Source organism: Platichthys flesus, chromosome 13, assembly GCF_949316205.1.
Source record: "Platichthys flesus chromosome 13, fPlaFle2.1, whole genome shotgun sequence".
Lineage (NCBI taxonomy): Eukaryota > Metazoa > Chordata > Actinopteri > Pleuronectiformes > Pleuronectidae > Platichthys > Platichthys flesus.
Genome location: NC_084957.1, coordinates 13,720,715 through 13,746,397, shown reverse-complemented (window position 1 = coordinate 13,746,397; position 25,683 = coordinate 13,720,715). Strand labels below are relative to the sequence as shown.

Genomic DNA, 25,683 nt, shown 5'->3' with positions numbered 1-25,683 from the left:
CAGCAGTATACCTCAGTCTATAAAACCCTGATTTCCAGCTGCAGGGTTCTAACATTTATAGCAGCCACAACAACAAAGATCAGTCCTTTCAACCTGCAGCCGGCTCTGTAGCTACTGCAGATTGATTTCATGCTGGGTTGAGTTTGCATCTGAAGGTAAGCTGGCATAATTCACTGTATCAATGCTGTTAATGTGTTTTCATGTCGCCTTTTGATCAGTAAATTAACCAAATCCTTCCCGCCGTCCAAATGCTTTGTTGTGAATTCTCAGAGCCGCGGTGCCGAGTTAATTATTCTCACTCTCCTTTTCAATCCAGTGCCGGGAAAACAAACATTTCAGGGTCCATTCTGAGGAAGTGGTCGACGATGTGGGCCGTGGTTCTTGCTCTTTGCTTGGGGAGTGTCCTCATCGGGGGAGAGGCCAGCGATCAGCATTCAGAGCAGGTACCTGGAGCTGGGCTCATGGAAACGGCCTCCCCGGGTAATTTAATACGAGAAAAGCAGAATCCCAACGGCTCGATCCAGTCGGCGGAGGCAGCGGGACCAAAACCGCCGCACCCTCCCATGTGCCTGGAGTCAGCGGGGATCAGGGACACCTTCAAATATATCAACACTGTGGTTTCACTGCTGGTGTTTGTTGTTGGAATGGTCGGGAACGTAACCCTGCTGAGAATCATATACGTGAACAAAAGCATGAGGAGTGGACCCAACATCCTCATCGGGAGTCTGGCTCTGGGCGATCTGATCCACATCGTGATAGACATCCCAATCAACGCCTACAGGGTGAGCTGTTAACACTGCCACGCCCTTTCTCTGCACCTTTTACGACCCAGCTTCATCATGTCATGTGTCTGTGGTTTCCTTCTCTTTTCTTTTATTTACTGAGAATGTGTTTGGCTTTGGTTTCAGCTCATGGCGGAGGATTGGCCTTTTGGTTTAGTGCTGTGCAAACTCGTCCCCTTCGTACAGAAAACCTCCGTTGGAATCACGGTGTTGAGCCTGTGCGCTCTGAGTGTTGACAGGTAAGGAGATAAGCGGCGCTGGCCCCGTGGCCCCCGGGGAGAAAACCGTGTTCACATCTGTATTTCATCGAGGGAGCGGATTTGTTTCACATTAGCACTCGTAATGTCGAGGAGTCATTACATCTTCCCGTTGATTTCCCACAGATACCGAGCTGTGGTGTCCTGGAATAGAATCAAAGGCGTCGGGGTGTCGGTGTGGACGGCGATTGAAATAACTCTGATATGGGTCGTCTCCATCCTGCTGGCTGCGCCTGAACTTGTCGGCTTTGACATGATAACGATGAACTACAGAGACAGGCAACTGAGAATATGTCTGCTTCAGCCCATGCAAACCACACGGTTCATGCAGGTGATGTAATCGTCTCCAGTGTGCAACAGGATGAAGCCTGTGTTTGATTGGATTGTACTTTCATATATGCGACGCAGTTGTATTTATAACATCTGGAAGGAGAGTTCACGCCGCAGTTACCAACACGTTGTTGTCGGTGTCTTTGTAGAGCAGAAGTGTGTGTGTTTTTTTTTTCTTCTGTGCTTTAACAGGGCAACCATTGATCATCTCAAGTTTCTGCAGCACTGACTTGTCTGTGGGCTTCTGTCATGTTCCATCAACAGTTTTATAAATCAGTGAAAGACTGGTGGCTCTTTGGCTTCTACTTCTGCATGCCCCTGGTCTGGACCGCCGTCTTCTACACGCTCATGACCAGGAAGATGCTGCGAAAGACTCGGCATGTGTTGAGTGACCACACCAAGCAGGTTAATAACTGATCTTCTACTTAAGTTCATTTCACAACCAATGTCTTGTGGCTTATGTCAAATGTCCAAGTTAACGTCAATGTTTTCAATGGTGATATCTTTCTCGTTTACAGAGACTGGAAGTCGCAAAGACGGTCTTCTGCTTGGTGATTGTGTTTGCTCTCTGCTGGCTGCCTCTGTACCTGAGCAGGATCTTGAAATTAACCATATACGACGAGAAAGATCCCAACAGGTGTCAACTGCTGAGGTGAGAAGTCGATTAGGTCAAATCAAATTGTATTTGTAGAGCCCATATATACAAATCACAATATGGCTCACGGGGCTTCACAAAGTGGACAAAACTTCTCTGTCTTTAACCTTTGACTAGTGTGAGAAAAAAAAAACCTTTAAAGAGAAAGAAAACTTTCTAAAGGGGAAGAAACAGCCGAAGCCTCAGGGAGATTCGCGAGGGAAGGATCTCTCTCTCTCAGGACAGACTGAAGTCAAGTTTGTTTATACAGCACATTTAGGAGCAGCCACAGTTTACAGAGTGATGCATAATACGAGAAGACCTGATGTAAAATACAAGAAAATAATCAAATAGAAACAAAATAAAAGAGAAAATGATTTAAAAAAAAGTATGCCCCTAATCTACCCACATTCTTTTTTGTATACCATTTCTGACTCTATATGTATAAACAGTCCTATCTGCACATATATGGACAATTCTATCTCAACACATTCATTTTACATGCTTATGCAATCACTTCACCCAAAAACATTTCTGTTAAGACCAATATATCTGTAGAAAAAAAACAGAAAAAATGATTGCCTTTAATATGTGTATTCTCTTGTCTGACTCATTCTGACGTGTCTGCTGCCGTAAGCAAGTGAATTGTCTGGATCAATGAAGTTTTATCTCTTCTTAAAGAAGAAGTGCAGTAGACGTTGCCTGTGACAGAGCACATCAACAAAATAACTAAGTTTAAACATTCATGAGAAATAACAGTGTCCAACGTAGACGGAGCAGTGTGTCAATATTTAAAGCATCATCACCTGCTCTGTGCCCTTTTGTTTGATTTACTAAATTCGTCCTTTTTTTCCAGTGCCTTTCTCGTCCTGGACTACTTTGGCATCAACATGGCGTCGCTCAACTCGTGCATCAACCCCATCGCGTTGTACATCGTCAGCAAAAGGTTCCAGACATGTTTCAAGGTGAGAGCTACTGTGGCCACCGATTCTATTCTACACAGAGCTGGTGGGGGGGGGGGGGGTGAAAACAATTTGATCCACGCTGGATGAGCCATTGTGGGTGTCATCAAGGACGCATGGAGTCATGTCTGTGAAATGGCCAGACTGGAGCGAGTGATGGCCTCGGGGGGGTGTAATAAGTAGAAATGGTCTGGAGAAACATTGTTAGGAATGAGAGAGAAAAGAAAAGCAGCCCACCCACCCATTTGGCATTGTACCAGACGGTCTGTCACTGAATCCCAGTGATGTGTTTGGAAGAAAGAGAAACCCTAGATTGAAGGCAATTTTCAAGGTGAGGAATTTAAAAGGCTTTATTGTATCACTCCCTCAGAAGCCGAAATCTAAAACGTGCTTTGGTTCCATTGGGCTGTCATCAGGTTCTTTTGCAGAGACCACAGTGCATGAAGAGATCTACTCCCTTCAATTATTATTATTATTATTTTTATCTACCCTGCAATTGTTTTGTATAATATGTATGTCAAAAGAAATCCTATACTTTTTCAATAAATACATCTTTTTGACTTTTACATTTACAAGATTGAAAACAAAAATGACCCGACGCAGAGAAATGAAACTCAACCGTTTCCAGTTTGCTGTCTCTAATTGAATTAAGGCTTCATACATTGGATTGTTATTATTACAACACAGGCAACGCTGCCTTCCCCTTCCTCCCTCTGGGATTCCTCCACACATAAATGGATTTTCCAAGGAGCCGTTTTCTCCATCTGAAGCTAACGGTAAATCTGTTTTTTTTTCCCCCACTGACCGAACGTCTTTGTGTGTCTTTGTGTGTCTTTGTGTGTCTTTGTGCGTGTGTGTGTGGTCCTTCAGGAGTGTCTGTGCAGTCTGTGTCTTCCTCTCCAAGCTGTTACCCATGACGAAGTGCAGTCTGTTTCCAAGTCCAGGATGCAGGATCAAGCCTCGGAGCAGAGCGGCAGCATCAAAGCTCCCAAGCAGACATGCACGCCTCAGCCTGAGCAGGAGAACTCCTTACTGTGTTAACAAAACTCACGCGGAAACTGTGAGTTTCTCGGCGTTTCATTATTAAACAAGCTGCACAATGTGCTTTGAGAAGCAGCTCCCGCAAAACCTGATGTGCCATCCTTAATCACATAAGATAGCTTTTTACCGAAATAACGTGCAGCGCTGTCTTTCTGTGCCGCTGTCGTCAGCTGAACATCTGCTTCGGCATGAGCAACCCGGAGTCAGACTATTCTCCCCCCAGGGGCTTGACTCACTCCCGAACCATTACATCAGGTTCTTACCTAGTACCTTTCCTGTATCATGCATCACAGTTCTCAGACCGTTGTTTCGGGGCACCATGTTAACCTGGCACCCATCACCAGGGATCTTGTCACGGCTCTGCTTCCTGCATATTAGTCTGATTCTGTTTCTGGATTCTGGAAAGACAGCGTGCCACAGTAAATCAAACCAAATGTGGATTAAAAAAAAAATATATATATATATATATATATATATATAGTGGTTGCGTTGGGTTTTTCGGGGTTGTGGTGTATTATTAGCACATAAACGTGTGTTTTCCTCTCTGTTAAGTCCCCCCCCCCCGCCCCATAGGAAGTAGCCCAGGAGTTTATAGCATTTCCCGTTTTCGTGCTTGAACCTCGAGAATCATATCAAATTGGTGCCACAAGTAGATCCCCGTCTCTCCGCTGCTGAATGACTGATTGATGGTGGCCTATTTTTAATGCATTGTTAAATGTGTAATGCATGGAGACACTTTATAAAAGACCTGAGAGTGGGGAAGAAGGAAAACGAAGATGACAGAATGAGGTCAGGAGGAGACAGCGATGGGAGGAGGCGGGTTGTGGGGGGGGGGGGGGGGGGGTAGCAGAGATGAGCACCTGATAGGTCTCCCTGTCACAGGACAAGGCAAGCACAAATAGGGGGCTGCTCCTCCAGCTTATGCTGCATCAGTTCACAAGCCTGCCTTGATGCCGTGTGCTGGAGTGCTCGCAAAAAGTTCCTCTCGTCTGAGTGGAGAAAACAACTCTGGACGGTTTGTAAAGATTCAACAGCTCGTTTGAATAAAAGCGTCGGACTCCTTGTGGTGTTTGTGGTGTTTGTGGTGAGGTGCAATGGTGACAGTGACATTTGCTAAAGCTAATTAAAGTTTCCAGTTAACTCTTGTATGTTGCTCCTATTCAACTTTTGTCGTGTTCCATTATTGTCCAGCACGTGCAGTGTAAACAGAGGAGAAGCCTTATTTAAACCCTCGTTAACTGAAACGGCTCCTTGTTTTTCAGTTAGAAAATAAGACGGGAACACACGCTTGAAACTTCTCCTTTTTTTTTATATATATTTCAAATTCAACCATGCTTATAAAAATGTAAATTCTGTTTTGTACGATGACTTCTTCACAAGGTCTCATGTGGGGGGGGGGGGGGGATGTGTTTGTTGCCCTAATCGCTCTTGGCACATCAAATAGAGAGCACAAGGAAATCATGGTTCCACGTCACATCACATCAGACCAGCGAGCTGCGTCTTTTTCCACCTAATCGATTAGCTCTGCTTTCCGCGATGTGTGAACATTAAATGGAGCGAACGGGCGGCTCGCGTCGGGGTTCAGTTTGTTATTGTGAGGTATTAGAGGGGCGGGGATCAATATGATCCCTTTCATTTTGACTGTGGGTATACATGCAGTATCGTCTTCGTCAAAATACAAACATCGGATTGCATTTCAATTTCATCTTGTTTTCAAGTTGTGCTGTAAAAGGCTGATTTGAGCCACACAATCAAAATGTGTTTGTCTTTGATTAGAGATGCCAAAGATATGTTAAATGCATACTGCTTGCTATGCTTTAAATATGGGTTGCAAAGGGGTGGACAATTTAAGGTAAATTTCTGGAAACTTTCCATGGGAATATTAAGCTCGGGAATTTTGGGAATTTTGAAAAAAAAAAAGAAAAGAAAAGCAAACTAAAAGCTGAGCAATAAAAACATCATTCAAAACTCAATTTTCAAGATGTATGGAATGCAGCACACGCTGCAGGTTGAATTTCAACCCTGCACTGTGCCTTTCTCCATCACATGCACAGCTAGTTCCCAGCATCCTGCACACTACAGCAGGGCTATTGAACCCTGCTGGAGTGTGCAGGAATAGTCAGGTAAGTTTTGACGATATTACTGGGGAAAATATATTAATATGCTGATTGAGGATTGTTCATCTGTCCATTTAGCCTATTTATATTCATTTATCCATCAATTGTAAATATTTTTAAAGACGATTCCAATTGTTGGGCCAACTATTTATATCTCTAGCATTGCATTAGTGTTTTTTTACAAGCTTTTTTCTCATCTTATTCTACAGAACGATGCCACGTGCACTATCTCATGTTTGGAGACATTTCACCCCAGCCAATGTAGAAGGAAAGGCTGTGTACATTTGCAAATACTTTGCAAAGACCTATGTTAAGTGCCCAAAGTGTCCTCAGGGCTCTATGACAAAACAAAATGTTTATATTTATGTCTCTATTTGAAAAGGTAAATACAGTTAGTATAAATTACCCACACAATTTCCAGTTAATTCCTGTTAATTCCCGTATATTCCCGTTAATTCCCATGGGAAGTTTCCAACTTTGAATATTCCCGGAATTTTGCAACCCTAGTTACAAATTTGAACACCTCTCTGCTCTGACTTAAGAGACACAACGTCTCTGACTGTTGGTTACAACCATGTTGAACATGTACATTTAGGCTGCAGCTAATTGCATTTATGGCAATTTAGACGCCCTTTATTTGTATTTGTACTGTTAAATATCTCTAATGGTGAATCCAAGGTTTACAAATTGCACCAACACATTTCACGCGACCCTTCTGTCAAATATCACATTTTGTCATATGCAGTCAAGCGCTCCGGTGTCCTTTGTTTCTGTAAATGCCAGCAGATAATCAACAAATGGTGCAAGGCTATCATGTCCCCAGCAGTAAAAGCTCACCACTGCTGGATGACATTGACACAAGCCGGCTCCGGTAACCAGAGGAGGGTGACGTCAGTGTCAACATTAGTGGGCGAGCGGATGGTGAGACCTTCTTTAGTAATCTCTGTACACACACGGCTCGGATAGGGCTCCCCACAGTGCCGCCCAGACTCCCCAGACTGTGGATTTAATTAAACAGTGTGAAATTAATTAATCAGTCGAGTGGCAGGTAAGAGAACTTCTCGCCGGAGCTGCTCACACGACCGAGACAGGCATTTCATGTGTGCTGACAGTTATTAATTCGCCCGTGTGTTTTTATTATAGTGTTTCTATATAGAGATGCTGAAATTCGGGGGGGGAGATTAAAAAAGCCTGGCATGCGAAGAGAGTCATGCAAATTATCAAAATAACAGCTCTCGAAAATCAAAGTGTAAACCTGTGTTTGATCTGTTCTATCAATTAATTAAAAAATTCACTTCTGTATAATAATGTGCTGCAAATTAGATGGAAATGAGATAAAATATTCATTTAGTTATCTGGGGAATCTGCCTGGAGGGCTTTTTAGTCTTCAGTCTGGCTCAAAATGCTGTCCATATGGCAATTATGTACAGTAGTGTTGCAGAAGGATTGGTCTGATGCCTACTGGCAGAGAGGAGCCTGCCTGTGACAAACTGCTGCTAGGATCTGATGTGAGTTGAGGGAGATAATGAGGCTGTTGTAAGCCTTAAGTATAGAGCCTGCCCCCGGGGTGGCATATCTAAGCACTCGGGCTCCCTCATTGTTGCATGTGCTGCTGAGGATTAAAAACACACTACTTTTTTTTTTTCCCCCACATAAACTTTGTCAGTACTTCCTGTTACTCTTTGGACAACTTCTGCTTTCATGTGGCAAGCCTCTTGACATTGCTTTGTGGAGGAGATGAAGTTTTTTTTCTTTCCTCTCTTCTCTCTCTCTCTCTCTCTCTCTCTCGCTGTGTGTCGATGTGAAGTCTTGAATCGATTCCGCTCTGAGCTATCTATAGCTCATTTTAAAGCACTCCACCGGAGGATGTGTACGTTTCTGGGGTTCGTGCCAGGATGAGTGAACTTTCGTTTTTTCTCTCAAATGCCATATTTTGTCGGGAATAATCTTTTAACATTGATCCCATTGGCGTTCCTTTTCAAATTAAACTCCACTAACAGGCAGAGGAGAATGCTGTGGGTGAGGTGGGATGATTTATGTTGTTGATTATGCGGTGTCCTTGCAGAGAGCTCGTGCCTGCTGTGTAGTAAAAGATAACTGCCCACCTCCGATGAGGAACTCTTGACGTCCACTGCAGGTCGGATGCCTCCACCACTGTCACACATACAGCCCGTCTCGAGACCAAAAAAAAGAACACCATGCAACCAAGTGCAATATAAAGAAATCCCTGCAGTGTGCACAGACTAATTGAGTCTCCCAGGAGGATGGCCATAGTGCTCCGCTACATAGGAAGTGCAATTCACTGAGTGCGAGTAGGTGTGTGGACTAGTCCCAGTTTCAGCTAAATGAAATAAACACAACAGAGATCTTTTTACAACACCAGCAGGCATTTAATGAATGGCCATTTGGAGCTTGCATGCCAAATAGGAGGGAGAGGGAGAGAGTGAAGCGGACACTCGAGCCGAGGGCAAAGACATTTCCGAGGGACCTGCAAACGGCAGGCAGAGTCAGACTGCTGGGCAGAGCTGCGAGTGGTCACTCAACCATGGGATTAAAAATCATTTAAGCCTTGTACCGAACCGTCTCCCCCCTCCCCCCTCCCTTTTTTTCAGTCCCGCCATGTTATTTCTGACCAGTCGGGAGAAAAGACAAATACTCTGTGCCCGGCTTGTTACTGCGCGGTGCAAAACAGGTTTTTCCCAACGCCAGCATCTATAAACGTACTGCAGTGCTCTCTTGCAGAAAAACATAATGAGCTTGCCTAAAAGGGTTTCTGTGTTCTGGTTAAGGTGCAAAATGGACTGTCACTACTGTTTATTTCAGTCATGTCGGCATGTAATGGAAAACACGCAATCAAATGTAGGACACGTTTACTAGAGTGGTTCACTTCACACTCCTATTCACACTTCTAATGCCTCTTGGGCAACTACAGGCAAAAGTATGACAGGCTGTTGACGTATTCATAGGGAGCTCCAGCCAGTGCACGGGCTTGATTAGCCCAAAAACCCGTGCTACACCAGATAAACCAGCAGCTACGGCATCCCGGAAGCGCTCTGCTCTCAAAGTGTTTGTGCCGTGGGGACGTTGGTGGAAAAGCTTTTGATTCAGTGGCCACCAGAGCACCAGAGCTCCCTGCCCGCCTTTTGCTTGTTTTGATGGGCAATGATGAAAGCGCAGGTGGATGCGAGAAAGCTCCCCCCGCCGCGGACTCCTCATCTGTGGTTTCCTATTAGCGCAGGAGTGGAGGTTTGCAGTCTGGCTGCTGGGCACAGTGGGTCAGTGCTCACAAAGCCCTGTTTGTTCCCTGGCCTGCAGGGCTCCCAGGGTAAGCTTGGCTCCAGAGGGGAGACAAACAAAAAGGCACCACTGTCTCACCCACTGAAGCTGCTCTCCGACACATTCGTCTTTTCTGCTCGACGGGGGGGGGGGGGGGGGGGGGTTGCATTTCTCTTCTGAGGAGAGGAATTGTAAAAGGAAACAAGTTTTTTTTTTTAGAGACAGGGCCTCGGGACAACAAAACTGCTGCTGTTCTGAGCTATGTGGTTTTTCTCAGTTTAAATGCCATTTTGAGTTGTTGCCTGTGTTGATGTGTTTTCTTTCTCTTCCCCCTTTTTCGCTTTGTGCTTCTCATCTTCTTCTTCTTGCGTAGACTCGGAGCTCTTTGTCTTACCGCTGCCGCGTCGACGCCTTCTGAGTGAAACCCGAGGAAACCGCCGACAGCAACAGGCGCACATGTTTAGATCCCGGCTGCAGTCGCTCTCCTCAGAAGCCGACCTGTTGGGGTGAAACCGGGGCGACCGAGCTGCTGAGACCTTTCTCAATTAATAAATCATTTCTAGGTTTCTCCTAAGCACATATACACTGTGTTCCTGCGGGTTTCTGCAGACAAATGAACGCGTAGGAAAACTCTCACGGCTGCTGTTAGGTCAGCCGCTGTTGTGCTGCAATCTGCAGTCCAAGTATAACTCCATTATCGAGAGGACTTTAAAATGGGAGCCGTGTGACACACAGCGGGATGATTTAGTTTAATGACCATGGCAGTGACAGCGCTGTGATGGAAATTGGACTCCCCCTGCAAATTTACATCACTTGAGGGTACTTGGGGCTCTTTTAGCGGCTGCACTCCAGAGCATGAGCCATCAGGAGGTCCTGGATATGTCATGCTTGTCACCTTCCTTTAAGTGCATCTGCAGACGTGGGAGAGGGATTAATATTGTATAGCCTACGGAAGCACAGAGGCCGCCTTATCAGCACTGCCGATGTGATAAGCACCTCTACCCCCATGAAAAAACCAGGGAAGATCTCCAAGCAAAGAGACAAGCATCTCTTTGTGTGTTTCAATGTGGTTTTAGTGGCTGATATGGTGCAATTTCACATCTGTTGTAATTTGATGTGCCTGGATCTCCCCCTGTGAAATCGTCTTGATCGCAACATGGGTCCTTTCAATTATTTAGAAAGTTGGCATATGGCTTTGGAGATAGTAATCTGATTTCTTTTGATTTTGAGGTTTTTCAGAATGGCTATGCCACAAGTCCCAATAGCAGCTGTGCGAGGAACAAAAAAAATAGAAAAAAGGAAAAAGCCCGTGTCTGTGATCGTGTTATATGGAAGCATCGTCCCTCCTCCTCTTTTCACAGAGAGAAACACAGACCACCGTTGATTTATTTATTTAATAAAAATGTCACTTTTGTGGAAATATTTTCCATCATTGCCGTGACACTCATCTCACATTACATCAATGCAGATGACAGTGTGCACAAATTGCATTGCCCTCAAACTGATTCTGAGCTGTGAATGTAAGTTATGGCAACCATCGCTGTCACTTCAGTTTTATCAGAAAAGCACCCTGTGGAACCATGGAAACAACATGTGATGCACACGCACACACACTCTCTCACACACACACACACACGCAGACACACTGGGTCTTCATGACTTCAGAGGACATTTCTTAGAGACCTGATCCAACCTTAACCTACATGCATTTCTAACCATTAACCTATTACTTTGACATTTAACGATTCATGTCCTGCAGGCAGGGGACTTGCTTTTTCTCCCCCGTGGCAAAGACAAGACCCCATGATGTGAGAGCGTAAACATGTTCAGGTCCCCACAACCTGAGTAACGCCTAAACAACAAACACACACACACAGATGCACAAATACGCACACACACACACAAAATAAGCGACATCAAAGCCAGCATATACTGTAATTAGAATTTATTGAAGCCTATTCAGTCAGAAAAGGTACATGATCTGCCGAGCACTTGGACTCAGTCCCACACCCTCCATTAAACACACTACAGTGCATTAAGCCGGCGAATTACAAGATGCACGAAAAAATGAATCATTTGTGAGCGTGTGGCTGCAAATAGGAATATGTCATTTATGTGTCCTGGTTTTTACCGTAGCTATGTAAATCAGCCGTGCGAGCCTACAAAGAGAAAGCACCTGTTTGTGTGTAACATCTATGTGTGAGATGTGTTGCACAGCCTGGATTAGAGCACAGATAATCATACATTCACGTGACAGGTGTAGCTCTGACGGTATTTCCAGTCAAAGCCGGGAAAATAAATAACCGCATCAAAGCTGAGAATGCAGAGATATTTCTTTTCATCTTCGGGAGGAAAAATAAAGAAGCCATGCTCCCTCACAGATGTGGCTTGTGTTTCTTCCTCACACGACACCTAAGATGCGAGCCATCCACCAGCGACAAGGCATAATGACTCGGCAGGCTACCTGGCACCCTCTGTAGTGGTAAGGCCAAGGCCAGTGGCCACGCAGGGGCTCGCAGATTCTCTGACAGTGAGTGTAGCTGCGTTGGCAGGCCGAGCAGCAGATCCCCTGGTGGTCCAGCATGGAGGAGTCAAAGGTCACGGCGCCCTCCTCTCCGGCCGCTCCGCTGCGCTGCAGTTTTGGAAGCAAAGTTAATTTCGAAGAGCAGTCTTTTTCTTTTTTTAAACTTGAACCCAACATTTGCAAAAAAATACTTCTCATCCTCTGAAAACACGTGACTCCGGCCCTCTCAGGCAACATGAATTTTTATCACCGGTGGGAGTTTTCACTTTGGTTCACGCAAGTTTGTCAACTTGGAGCGGCGGCTGTTACCCCCAGTGACCTGTGATTACAGTAACTTATATGACACCTCCCCAAACAGCAGCACCGGTGAAAACCCCACCCCGCTGACCTGAGGAATGAATCCAGTTTTGCAAGTTTCCAGGCGGTGCACTTCTATTTCTGTGAGAATGCATTTTTAACAAGCCTGGCTCCTTGAGGATTTTATGTATTCATCTGCAAAAAGTGTTGACAAAACCGAGAAACTTAACTTCTTAAATTAATGTTACTTCAGGGGTTGCTTCAGGCCTCGTTTTTGTGCCTCTTGATAGTTAATCAGTTTACCAGCTCCGGAGTCTTGTTTATCACAAACAGCGGTTGTTGACGAACTCGCTACTCACATGGTAGGGGTTTTCAGGATTGTACGCCGACCCCGCCGCCGACTGAGCCCCCTCCTCCTCCTCCTTGCCTCCTTCCAGGACTCTGGAGGCGTCGACCTCGGCGTGACTCACCGGCTCCCTCGCCTCAGCAGGCGCCTCCAACTCCTCCACGCTAAACTGCCGCTTGGCTCGCTGCGTGTCTCTCTTTCTCCTTTCCCCATCTGTTTTACGGCGGCCACGAGAGGCGAGAGTATTGGGTCAACATCCACAAGACGACATACAACATGTCCTCAGAGCTCAATCCCACATAGCTGGGTCTGTCTGAATAATTCAATCAGCAGCAGTGATATCAGGCGCTCTTGCATTTTTCAAGATCATTCTTTTTTAATCGACAACCGCTGTCTTCTTTTGGGTGTACGACTCTGGATGTAGTTCATAATGTTTGAGATGTGCAGGTGTTTTACACAAACTTCTCAGGCAAGATGAAAAACAGGGAAATCCCCTCCGTGACAAAACTAGGAAGAAATGTGTGATGCAGGGTGGCATCATGGTTGTTCTATAAAACCTGATGGAATGAATGGAAAACAAGGAAGGATGAGGAGAAGACGACCTTTGGGGAAAGCAGGTTGGAGCCAGTAAATGGGAAGATCCCCACAAAGACCCAGAATCTTGCTGCTCAGAAAACTGGTGTCTGTCAGCGGCTGGTCTCCTGCGACCCAAACCAGGAACCCCTCGTCAAACCTCACTGGCATTAGTTCATCCATCTGCAAAGAGGAAACAAAATAAGATAATATCATTGCAGTGTTGACATCAGCCCGAATGTCTCCAGTTTGCCATGTTTAAGGAGTGCTGTGTACGTACCAGGTCGAGCATTAGCGTCTCTTTGTTGTCGGCTCCCACGTGTGGGAGGTTGGCTTTGATTTGAGATTTAATGTAGCACTTGTCACCTCCGAAGAAGCGAATTCCAGTAATCCCCTGCACCGAATCACAGAGATGTTTACACTGACAGCTTCTATTTATTTATTTTTCCCCGAGCACACAGGAGAAATCTCCGCCCGAGCTAAACCCCAGTGAAGAGAGAACGAGGACAAAACTCACTCACTATTTGAAAGTCGTGAATCTCCAGCGCTTCCCCGGCGCCGCTCCCAGTTCTGAATCTCTCCAGGTTGTTGTCGGAATCAATTTCCACGGAGCCCTCCCTCACCTCCCCATTGATGTTCATGCTGTAACGAACATTATAAACCTGGCAGCAATCACAGTGGAACGTTAAAGTGGCTGATTAGTGGAGTTATGTAAATCACACTGAGGAAAACACAAAAGACGTGAGATACAGAAGAAAAAAAACGAATAAGTGCTTTACACTGCTTATTCCCCCGCTCTGTGTTTTTTATGTTTTCTTCTCCGACAGAAATCCTGCAGTAGCTAACTGAAGAATTTGAGTGAAGCACCACAGGAGATGCCATTGCAGACCTTGATTTGGGGGGGGAGGGGGGGTTGCCCTATAGGTGAGCTCATTAGGGACACAGATAAACATAATTCTTACAGGATGGAGTGAGAGACAAGTTATGAATTGTAGATTTACTTTAAGTGTAGTCCTGCATTTTGTTAGTTATTTACAGGGAATCTCTGGTCTTAACATGGATTTCTCTCGTGCCAATTTCCCACCAATGACATCCTGGCTTTTCCCTTTTCCGATATATCTGTTACTGCACCAGGAAACTGCAGCAGAGTCCTCGGTCGCCACTCACATTTTTATCACCGACTTTCCACAGGTAGAGAGCAGCCACGGACGCACACAGCAGCAGCACGGCACCGACGATGAGAACCGCGGCTCCACATCTCAGGAGGCGACTGGCCGGAGCAGAGCTGCTGGACGTGCTGTGTCCCTTAAAGTTCCCCAGTGAGCAGAAGGAAGAAAATCACACCCAGCGAACAGCATCCGGGATAAAAGTTAAAACCCCAGGAAGCCTCAACATTTGACAGTTGGCTACATGTCAGGGATGCCAATTACATTTGGAATTAAAACCAAAAAAAGGCTCAACAGGCCTGTCTTACCAGAGGAGTGCAGTGTTCAAAACATCTGTATCCATGAGGGGTAGTATGGACTTTCTCCACAGTCTCTCCCATGCTGGCCTCTGTAATCTCCTTTCTGGTACTGTTACCTCTCTTTGGAGAATCGGGCTATCCAAGGGGAGGACTATGTGACGCCTGAGTGTGAATGACGTGCGGTTGATATAATTTCTTTGAGCTAAATTCTTCGTCTGAATGTTACCTGTAGGTGCAGGTTGCCTGAGGCGAGGCGGCCATCCTGTGGTACCAAACCAAAAGCAGAGTTTTGGATCAAATCAGGGCTCATCGCAGATCGGCCTGCTTCGTATTTTAAGGCAGTGACACCTGAGAAGCGTTTTAACACTTTTTACCTTTTTTAAACTCAAATAGTTTAATGTCAATCATGATGACTTTCAAGAAATGAATAAGGAGTATCAGGATTTCCTGTGCTGATGACAGGTCTCAGCAGTAATGATTATTGCATTACAAGTAATCAAACTCATCTGCAGAACCGAGGCTTCTTCTTCTTTGGTCTTCATATTCTTACAGTGCTCTAACTGATTTGCAAAATCACACATATTTACACACACATACACAGAGAAATAACTTTAATTGTGTAGTTCCTGATTTGAAAATGTAAGAAATTGTAGTTTTGTGGACAAGGATACTTGGTCCTTGTCATCACATAAAAGGAAGAAACACTGAGAGAAAACATATTAAAACATGCAACGCTGCTGTTGCTTGGAAACAGATTGAACCGCGTCTCTTTGGGATAATTGCGGAGCCGCCAGGCAATCAGAAAAGGTGACGGGATTCTTTGACCTTTGAAATATGTAATTGTAACAGCATTTGATCAGAAATGTACTATTTGCGCGCAAATGGACACAGTTAACAGCCTTGTGCACCACGAGCGGAATATGACATTGACTTATGCTTGCTATCAATTTAGCTGTGAGGCACCATTTGATTTACTGTGGCTCGTAAGCCTTTAAGGCAAATTAAATGCATTCACTTGGCTAATTGAGGTTAGGGCTGTGTCCTTTGTGAGCGTTTCCTCGAGACAGGCCGATAACATTTGAATCCGTGTAAGCCCAGATAACTAAACTGTTGTTGAAAAGCAAAACAACCAGCTTTAATTTAAGCCGTTTATTTGTGTAACAATGTGACAAAATCGACCATAAACATGGTAATCCTTCATATTGATTGTTTTCCACTGCAGAGAGAAAGGCCCCATTCAGCCTCGGTGTCCATATAGGTCATGCCCTTTAAATAATAATAATGCATGCTCTTGAAAAGTCATAATAAAATTTGTCTTTACACTGAATCATTATGAAAAATATATTATTAATGTACAAAATCTTGCATATTACACATGAGAAAACGAACAGTCTTACATGAGCCAAAGGACACATGACAAACTACAAAACACTGCCACAATCCAACATAGTCAGTTAAGATAAAAGAACTGTACAGTATAAAGAGTTCCATTTTTTTTCTTTTTCTTCTTAAGAGTTTGCATATTCCGGAATCGATATCTCATCCGCTTCCTGTATTCTGGCCGGCGTCTGCGGACCGACGAGGATGTAATCAAACTCCTGGTGTTGGACTTTCTCGTACACACTCTGCAGCCCGGTGGGTTTGTTCATGTGAGCCGGGTAGTAGTTCTCCCTCCTGCTGTCCCGGGGGAGCGAAGCCGTCTTGGAGAACGTGGAGAGGTGCGGCGCGCAGGCCAGGCCGGTGTTGGGCCTGGTGGCCGAGGGGCTCCAGCAGCGGTCGGAGTGTCCCAGCACTTTGCACTCGCTCGTGCACGCCCAGAGGCCTGAGGGAAAACCACCAAATCAGTCAGAATGCGACGGGATGTGATCTGTTGAGTGTGTGGCTTAGATTTGATCTTTCACATACTTTCATTTGGCTCCGTCTGAATTCCTATTTTAAATGATTTGCGTTGTGCTTTCTGGATACTCACTGTTCATTGGCGGCGACTCTTTCTTGTGCACGTCTGCACTCAGGTCCGAGTCGCTGTCGTTGAAGTCGCTGTCCCCTTTCCCGCTGTCCTTGCCGCTGATGTGAGGATCTCTTGCTGAGATTGTTGTGAAGGAATTGCCCTTCCATATTGTTATGGGCCTGACGGTTTCCTTCCCATATCCTGGCAACGTAGAGTAGCCCTGCTAGCACCGACAGAAAGTTGCAAAGATTTATGAGTCAAACTGCAGAAAGTCGACAGCATAATGTGACAAACTGTGAAATATCTCTGAAAGAAATAATAATAACAACGTACCTTTAATTTCCCCTCCGGCACCCTGCTGTTGGACTCAAAGATGCCTGCTGTCTGCCTGCCATCTTCGCAGCCTGTGTCTGTCGGGTTGCTGCTGGCCAACTGCGGCTGCTCTGGAAATGGATGGGCATCAAACACTTTCCCTTTGTGGCTGGCAATCACTGAATCGATGTGCCCGCTCTCCACTTGCTCCACGTTGGGCATGTCTTCTTTCTCCTCGCACCCCCTCTCCCTCGTCTCTTTTCTCCTGCGGCTGCAAATGGTTGTAATGAGAACGATAGCCAGCAGGAGGAGAGAGCAGCTCCCCGCCAGTACAATGATTATGGCTATGGACATGTCCCATTCAAAGAGCTCCTCGCCACCATTGGGGGCGAAGGAAGGCAAGCTCGGGAGGGTCCCTTCTATAAAGCTCAAATGTATAATGGCTGAGGAGGTGAGCGCGGGGGATCCATTGTCACTGACCGCCACTGTGACTTTGACATTGTCTGTGAGATCATATGTCAGCTGTCTGCTCACGTGCACCTTCCCCGTCTCCTTGTTGATGGAGAAGCCCAGGTGCCCCCCCTCTGTGATTTTATAGGACAGCTGTGCGTTTATGCCCTCGTCGGCATCCGTGGCCTTTATCTGGGTTACCACATAACCCGCAGGTGCATCTTTGGGCAGGAAAACCTCAGCAGAACCTTTGTAAAGGGGCGGCGAGATGATGGAGGGCTGGTTGTCATTTTGATCAACTATCTTTAGCCGGACGACAGCTGTGCTCTGCAGCTGGGGTGACCCCCCGTCGCTGGCCTGGATGTGCACGTCCAGCACTTTCATCACCTCGTAATTAAAACTCCTCAGTGCGTATATGGAGCCAGACACCGAGTTCAGAGACACAAAGGTGTTCACCGGGGAGCCCATGATGACGCTGTCCACGAGCCTGTATGTGATTTTGCCATTGTTGCCCAGATCTGCGTCGCTGGCCTCCACCGTGGTGATGTACGCGCCCGGGGCGTTGTTCTCCACCACGGAAACTTCATACACAGCCTTCGCAAAGTGAGGGGCGTTGTCATTCACGTCGGTGAGCCGGATGGTGTACTGGGTGATCCTCCTCAGCGGGGGCGACCCGAAGTCCTCGGCCATGACCGTCAAGTTGTACTCGCTGATCCTCTCCCGGTCCAGGACGGCCGCGGTCACGATCATGTAGCTGTCCTCGTACGCCTGGCGCAGCTTGAAGTGGTCGTGGCCGAACAAGGTGCAGTGGACCTGGCTGTTCACACCCGAGTCCCTGTCCAAGGTGCTGATCAGCGCCACCAGGCTGTCCCGCTCCGCCGCCTCGCTGATGTGCGCGATGCCCGTGGTGATGGAGGTCATGGGGGTGATGCTGATCTCTGGGGCATTGTCGTTAACGTCGGTGACGTGAATGATGATTTTGCACACGGAGGGGGTCGGGTTGGATCCCAGGTCGGTCGCCTGCACGTCCAGCTCGTAGGTGCGTTTGTCCTCGAAATCCACGGGGCTCCTGAGCGTCAGGCGGCCCGATGTACTATCCACGTGGAAAAGTTCTCGGATCTCGCGGGGGACCTGTTTCCCGAACCCGTACACCACCTCCCCGTTCGAACCCTCGTCCGCGTCCACCGCGTTCAGGCTCAGGATGACTGTGCCAACCGGTGCGTCCTCGGGCAAACTCACCGAGAAGCTGTTCTGGTCAAAAACGGGGCTGTTGTCGTTAAAGTCCGTCACTCTGACCGTGATCTTTGTTGACCCCGATCTGTGCGGGTTCCCGCCGTCTGTGGCCACCAGCTCCACGGTGTATGACGCCTGAGTCTCCCTGTCTAGCTCCTTCATTAGCACCAATTCCGCATATTTAACCCCATCCGCTCTCAGGAGCACGTCAATGGTGAAGTGACTGTTGACGGAGATCTGGTAGCTTTGGATGTAGTTTGACCCGACGTCTGCGTCCGCGGCTGGGTCCAGAGGGACCCGGGACCCCACCGCGGCGTTCTCCGAGATCTCCACTATGGACTCCCGGCTCGGGAACTCCGGAGAGTTGTCGTTGATGTCCCTCACCTCCACCTCGACGTGGATCAATTTGTAGCGCTCTTTGGAGAAATTCACTACGTCAAAAGTGATGAGGCACTGTGGAGTGTGTCTGCACATCCTCTCCCGGTCGATGCGCTCCACGACGGTGAGCTGCCCGTCGCCCTCCCGCACCCTGATGAACGAGTCGTTGAATTGTTTCATCATCCTAAAATTGGTCTTGGAGGAGTGAGACGGACTCAAGGACATGTCCTTGGCGAGGTTTCCAATGACCGTGCCCGGCGCGTCCTCCTCGTTGGTCTGGTATCGAATAGTATTCCCGTCGCTCTGTGCCACCGAGGCGAATAAAAACTGATGGACGGAAAACATAATAATCCACCGGTACCAATAAGTTATAAATCTCCCCCGCATCATCTTCGCGCTGATGTCCCCCTCGGTGGGCAGCCTCATTGTGTGCGCAGCCGACAAGACCTCCTGCTCTCCATGCAGCCCCCGCCTGTACCAACTGAGATGTGCTGAAAGTGAAAGTTACTCGCTCCTTTTGCGCGCAGCCAGTCAGACACGCTTGTTGCCTCGCCTCCCGACACAGCTCCAAATTCTTCCGCGGCGGGGGTTTATACGGCTCCTCATGCTAATGAGACCGAGTGTGGCCAATCCCTCACTTTAGAATTAAAAATACCCTCTTGCGAAAAAAGAGCTATAAGCCTGTTTTTTAGAGGAAAGTTGCTAAAATATGAAAAAGGCGCAGAGAGATATGGCACCGCTCGGAGATAGTCCCTGCGCTCTTTATCGTCTCGCCACAGCCATTAGCGAGTGAGGGTTTTATTTAGCAAAGCTCCCCTTTTCCTTCTTTTGATGGTTAGGTTATTGTCTGTGATGCGTGCCAGTGCATGAGCAGGTGTGCATGTGTACGCGTGCGTGCACTCGCATCAGCGTCTCGGTTGGTTTTGGAGAGCCGCTCATTTGAGAACAGCTTAATTATCTTCCGCTGAAGTGATGCTGGATCAATCTCTTGATATAACGACAGCAGACTGTTTCACGTGGTTTTATCCCCTGGAACAGAAAGAACATTTGTTTAACCTGATAAGAGCAGATGAGAAATGTATTAGAAGAGATTTTGAAGAGACGCATTCTCTCACTGTAGAGCTCAAGAGATTGTTTATCTTCCCAAATTCAAGTTCAGACCCCAACTCCATGTCCCCCTGATTCATGGGAAACATATTGAAAAGTAATATATGTTTATCTGCGGGGTTTAAATAACAACGCCCCCCCCCCCCTCCCCCCCACTGTGAAGGAACAGCCTGACTCCCAGCTGTTATGAATTCCAAATACCTTTAAATTCAACTTGCAGCCGGCGCTCTGTGACTATTACCATTTATTTCCTCCACCCTTTAATGCATGGGTTAACACGAAGATGGAAATCCCCATATGGCCTCACCAATGTAGACGGCGGTGTCAACATGTGCAGTACTTACTTTAAGTTTTAGTTTCAGGTCAAGCTTTAGTCCCAACACACCGCTATTAAAGGTTTCAGAGGATAACTGTAGATCATGATTGAGCAGTAATTCTGAAAATAGTTTGGGGAAGAGACTTTTCCTTTTCCAACATGACAATAGTTCGTGAAGAAGCGTTTCTGAGTATGTTGCGGAAGAGCTGCACTAGTCTGCAATAAGCAACCATCTCCGCCCTGTAGCCCTGAGTGAATCTGGAATCCTGACAGTGAGGTGACCTCATCCCCTAATATCAGCCCGACCTCACCAACCTGCATGTAGGATCCCCAGTCCTGTAAACTATCCCTTCCATGAGGCTGAGTGTGTTGGAGACAGATTGTTTCCTCCAATAGTTTGGGAATGACATGTCGCCAAAACCATTAAATGAGCTGTTGGCACACTTTGTTCAGGTGTCCACTGACTTTTGGCTGTGTAGTGAACCATGCATGTCAAAGCTTGGACATAAACACCTCAGTCTGTGTAACTGGTGGAGTCAATGTCTCTGCTGGGATTTGTTAGACTGGAAGCACTGGACCCCGTTTATTCTCAGAAACCAAACGTCAGATCGATCAATCTTTACATATGTGGAGTGACACACACTAAACATCACAGGTAGGTCAGCATATGATTCTATGACTTTCAACAGACACACACACACACTTACAAGGAGGTGTTCCCTATAGTGGTTATATGGGGAAGAGGACTTCAAACGTATCACAATACACAATGCAGGCCTGTGCATGCCACTATGTGCAAATATGTTGTCTAACTATAATAATAATATGAATTAGAATAATACTGCAGTATTTTTGTAATGTCACATCTGTAAGGTCAACGGTCACTGTCACCTGCCAAGTATTTAGTCTATAGTATTTGTTTAAGTGTATTCCCAGTTTACACAGTTTCAAACCTGTGATAAGCTAATTTCCTGTTTTATTTTTATCTTATTTACTTTCCAAAAACTGCGTGTGTGTGCCCTTCTCTTACTTCTTTTCAGATGTTCTGTCAAACCTTTACTAAAGCTTATAAGATTTGACTGAGTGAATAATCTTATCCAAAATAATTATGCTTCTTTTGCACCTCTTTGTTCTGCTGGAAATCTCTGTGTATGAATGTTCTTTCACCCAGTACCTTAAGAGGAATCTGCCAACAATTTACCTCTTAATATGAACTTCTCCATCAGAGCTGAGTAGAGCTGTTGGAATAGATGGGCGTGTTTTGCTCTCATGAATTGATTAGTCCACAGGGAGCTGTGTCTACAGCACTGAAACAATAAAACAGAACTAACCATGTAAATACTCATTGGACTCACGATGAAGAGCATCCGGGGTCCGACTGAAATCCTGGAGGCTGCAGTGAGGTTGTGCCACAGTTTGCAGGGGTTTCAGATTTGTCAATATTCCTGGAGTTCAGCCACTTCATAGTTAAGTGTCCCCATCCCTAATCATATGTGTTATAAATATGGGGACTGTACAGTACATTCATACAACTGAAATGTCCGAAAAAAATATGAATCTACTCTTCTATCTAATAATGACAGAAATGCTCCTGTCTGTGTGGAACGTCAATCTCAAGACCTGTTCATCTTATCACATTAACACTTGACATGTGTATGGTCGAGGGCTCTAAAGTGCAGTGTCAAATTCCCTGCAAATGGGAAATGTGATATGTTCCATAGTGAGACAATTTGGAATAAACAGCGAGCAACATGAGTGACATCATTGCTCATGACAACAGCACGTTCTCTACAACGACGACTGATTCTCTGAGCTTTGAATAAACGGATGAACGGTCACTTTTACAGTTTCACAAAGAAAATCTGCAGTCGGCATCAACACAGTCCGAGCAAACGGCTGATCCCACACACACGCAGGTTTAGAACTCGTTTCATAAAGCAGTTGAATTGTTTTGGTGTTATAGTTTGCAGTTGTTTTGGTTCAATGTCACTGATCTCATTTCGACATGCTACACACAACAAGTTTGCACCACATTAGATGACCAGTCGATAGTTGTGAAGACACAACTTCAAACTGCAAAACGTGACCTCGTGGCAGCACTGGAGGAAAAGAGTCCGAGGTGAAGTCGATAGCTAACCGCCTCCCGAGGCTTTGAACGTCTGCACAAAAACTGAGATAACAATTTACAATGTCACATCAAATTTAATACGAAGCGAGCGTTTCCCATCAGTTTGAATCCAGATGTGTCGGAGCGCACCTTCAATGCGGCACGGACGGGGGGGGGGGAGCGTTGGAACCACCGAGGACGGTTCATTAAACCGGTTTCCAAACAGATGTTTCCTCTTTCGGCTCAATTCCGAGGCACATTACGTGGGCAGACTTCTCCTTTAATGAGAACAAAGGTGATCATAGATTCAGTGTGGGCGACTCTCTTTGGATTACATTAAGCCGGGGTCAAATGGCTGCGCTGATGGTTGGATTATTACACCACAATGCAGCACTAGTTTTTGAACTGGGACGCGGAGGAGTTTATGTGAATTTATGATAAGTAAATGGTTGTTTATGGTTTGCGCGGGGTTCTTCGGCAGATGGTTTGTTTTTCATTGCGTTGTGCAAATGTCACGGTTTGTTGTGGCTCGATTTGCATATTACATGTAATTGTGTTGTTTGATGGTCGGAAATGCGATAGTGGATGTTTTTTATTTTGGTTTCTTTTCACATCAGTGGATTTTCCGCTCGTTATGACCTGCCGGGGGTTCAAGCTTTTTTTTATATGACTTTCACATCAACAGTTAGAGATGATAATAACACAGAGAGCAGAGGGTGATATCCCCCCCCCCCCCCCCCCCCATCAAAACTAAAATATATATATATATATTCTAATAGATGAGCTCAAGGTCGCTTCTCCTGCAAGACTTAACTCTGCATCCCAGGCTTTCAATCCAAGCTAGACTTCATATTCATATTGTATTTCATTTCATATATTTTTGGGGTATTTCGTCAAAATAGTTTCTCCTTTCAGTGAAATCGACCAACTATCACTCTCATCAATCTTAAAAGAGACATCTTTGTGACGCTTGTGAAAAATCGGGACAGTGTTTTTTGTGATTAATGCAGTATAATTGTGCCGAGTGTTGCCATTTTCATGAAAGTTACGGGCGTATTATTCACAGCCTCAAACAGATTCTCCAAGAGAGTGAAGGAAGCGAGTGGCAAATGGAAAATGTATGAGAAGAGAAAGAAAGAAAAAAAAAAAAACTGTTGCAGGGGAAGATATTTTGAATTTACTGTTGGCCCACAGACACAATTCCATATTTAATGGGATTGTAAATGCATTCAGTTTCAAGGGATGCCTTTGCATTTTAAGTTCTCTAATCACTCCGGTCCATAATATGCCTGAAGAAATGCCTTGATAGCCTGCGTTTGTGGAAGGCACTTAGCTCCGCATTCTTTTACGAAGATTAGAAATCAGAGGCAAATTACAGAGTGGTGAGGCTCAGCTCGACGGAATATTGCTCTGGTGGGAGATCGCTCGCCTTAAGAACTCAAAACTCTGTGTCTTTGAGCTGCCAGACGCTCTGCTCTCTCCCTCCGTCGCTCTCTCTCTCTCTCCTTCTCTTTGTGTTTCCAGACAGTTTCTCTGCCCATGTTGTTAACTTGACAGTAAAATATGACACTCGAGTTGCGTACCAGCAAGCGGGCCCTCTCCGACACATCGGCAAAGGAGATTAGCGCGTTTTCAATCAAGTTTTCTCTCTTGCTCGGGAGGAATTGTTAAATCAATCAACAATTTGGGGGAAATGCGCTTTTTCACGTCTTTGCCTTCGAGATTGAGAATGAGATTTGCATGTCTGTGTGTAGATAAACAGACAGTTGGCTTACCTCAAGACAAAAGGATTTAGAAAGGCCAGGCTCTGTCTACAGTGCGGCTGGCGTCTGTCTTTTTCTGAAGTGTTATTCACGCCGCGTTCGGAGATGCACTGAACTCCGGACATTTTCTGGCAAATGTCCGAGTCAGTTGCTCCAGACGTTGTCCCTGAACTTTCCTTACCCTCATGGTAAAGATGTCAGAGTGAGCCCAGGAAATGCAGCGGCAACGTGTCTGGAAACACTACACATTTGTAAAGAATACAAATGTCTGAGGATGAAAAAGAGGTGGCGAACACGAAAACGAGAACCGAGAGCTTTTAGAGATAAAAGGCAGACGCTGGTGTCGATGTGCTGCAAACAAAACCATGTGATCTCCGCAGCGGAATGTATTTCATCTGCCGCCTCCCGCTCTTGATGCATTTCTGACAGGGGGTAAAACTGAAGAAAACAAAACAAAAAAACAGAATACAACTAACTTGGATGGGATGAAAAAGACGTGTCGAGCACATAGAAGACGACGACGATGTCAACTTGGAAAGACGACAAGATTCAAGAGCTTTTGGAGATAAGGGCCTATGTCCGTCAATGTGCTATAACCCCAAAAAACATGTGATACCCGCAGCGGAATTGGATGTTCCGGACATTTTCCTGTTGTTTTGAACACGTCTGACCTGGACAATCTCCTGCTGCCTTCTTTAATGCGTGAGAGGTGTCAGGATTTCAATATTTTAGCTATATTCTGTGTCTGGCTGAACTCTAAATGAATAAAGATAGAAGCAGTTTGAGCCAGATAAGGCCTTCACGCTAATTATTTATAAATAACCCTTGCTGCGTAGTGTTAATAATGAATCTTTGAATTGTTCTAAATTCTAACTTCTGATATTAAAGCATAATCCCCTTAGCTGCATTCAACATCAGACAGAGTCCAGGAGCTGTCCCATCTGGGGAAGTTCAGAGTGACATTGTTTGGTTAAGTTGTTTTGAATGTCTGTACCAACAGAGCATCGTTTGGACATAGCAAGAACACAATAATCTTTTCTCCAATTGTCAACACCACTGGTCCACATGCCATCGGCTGTGTCAAGGCTGGTCAAGAGATGGAAATTTTGAGACTTTGCTCCGGTTCACTTCCTTATTCCAATGCCAAGAGGAGGGACTACACGTACGCACTTTCGAGGAGGAAGAACCAAGACCTAGTGTTATAAGATCTTACAGACGCCGGCCGTTCGATGCGTTCTGATGGGTCTAGTGTTCTGATGCGACTCGAGGTTTCCCCGGGGCTGCTAGAGTACTGGGGTAGTGTGTTGGATGCCCATTGCTTTGCTGATTGATACCTTTCATTGTTTTCTAAATAAATACTTGATTGAACAAACCGAGTTCGGCTCATCTTCTCATATTTAGGATAAACCAACACGCCAGAAAACGTCCAAACCCCATTATCTTGACATTTTCCCAAATAGCGTAA

At 45.9% G+C, this 25,683-nt stretch overlaps 3 protein-coding genes across 3 annotated transcripts; 1 reads left to right on the top strand and 2 right to left on the bottom strand.

The window, feature by feature from the left end:
* The first annotated feature begins 365 nt into the window (after nucleotides 1-365).
* Nucleotides 366-4,006, top strand: LOC133967408 (endothelin receptor type B-like). The gene is made up of 7 exons (XM_062402829.1): nucleotides 366-782; nucleotides 909-1,021; nucleotides 1,166-1,370; nucleotides 1,634-1,774; nucleotides 1,888-2,021; nucleotides 2,860-2,968; nucleotides 3,836-4,006. Exons 1-7 carry the CDS (start codon nucleotides 366-368, stop codon nucleotides 4,004-4,006), a joined length of 1,290 nt encoding a protein of 429 aa, XP_062258813.1.
* Nucleotides 4,007-11,800: 7,794 nt separating this feature from the next.
* Nucleotides 11,801-21,813, bottom strand: cnmd (chondromodulin). Its single transcript, XM_062402325.1, has 9 exons — nucleotides 21,704-21,813; nucleotides 21,379-21,407; nucleotides 14,614-14,678; nucleotides 14,307-14,444; nucleotides 13,661-13,801; nucleotides 13,420-13,533; nucleotides 13,169-13,322; nucleotides 12,580-12,779; nucleotides 11,801-12,031 (listed from the first exon to the last, which is right to left on the bottom strand). Exons 1-9 carry the CDS (start codon nucleotides 21,811-21,813, stop codon nucleotides 11,801-11,803), a joined length of 1,182 nt encoding a protein of 393 aa, XP_062258309.1.
* On the bottom strand, nucleotides 15,739-19,351 carry si:ch211-199f5.1 (protocadherin-8). The gene is made up of 3 exons (XM_062402844.1): nucleotides 16,886-19,351; nucleotides 16,574-16,775; nucleotides 15,739-16,426 (listed from the first exon to the last, which is right to left on the bottom strand). The coding sequence occupies exons 1-3, from the start codon at nucleotides 19,349-19,351 to the stop codon at nucleotides 16,113-16,115; spliced, it is 2,982 nt and encodes a 993-aa protein (XP_062258828.1). The 3' UTR covers nucleotides 15,739-16,112.
* Nucleotides 21,814-25,683: the final 3,870 nt, after the last annotated feature.

Bases quoted from the DNA above. Each gene is read 5' to 3' on its own strand.
- cnmd (XM_062402325.1), bottom strand. From the start codon at position 21,813: ATGAAGTGGCTGAACTCCAGGAATATTGACAAATCTGAAACCCCTGCA. The intron at 13,802-14,306 runs GTGAGTGGCGAC...GATTGCTGCCAG, and splicing joins GGAAAGTCGGTGATAAAAAT to GTTTATAATGTTCGTTACAG. The intron at 13,534-13,660 runs GTGAGTGAGTTT...GATTCGGTGCAG, and splicing joins AGATTCACGACTTTCAAATA to GGGATTACTGGAATTCGCTT.
- LOC133967408 (XM_062402829.1), top strand. From the start codon at position 366: ATGTGGGCCGTGGTTCTTGCTCTTTGCTTGGGGAGTGTCCTCATCGGG. The intron at 1,371-1,633 runs GTGATGTAATCG...TTCCATCAACAG, and splicing joins AAACCACACGGTTCATGCAG to TTTTATAAATCAGTGAAAGA. The intron at 1,775-1,887 runs GTTAATAACTGA...TCTCGTTTACAG, and splicing joins TGAGTGACCACACCAAGCAG to AGACTGGAAGTCGCAAAGAC.
- si:ch211-199f5.1 (XM_062402844.1), bottom strand. From the start codon at position 19,351: ATGAGGCTGCCCACCGAGGGGGACATCAGCGCGAAGATGATGCGGGGG. The intron at 16,776-16,885 runs GTACGTTGTTAT...TGTCGGTGCTAG, and splicing joins TGCCGGAGGGGAAATTAAAG to CAGGGCTACTCTACGTTGCC. The intron at 16,427-16,573 runs GTGAGTATCCAG...GTTTTCCCTCAG, and splicing joins AGAGTCGCCGCCAATGAACA to GCCTCTGGGCGTGCACGAGC.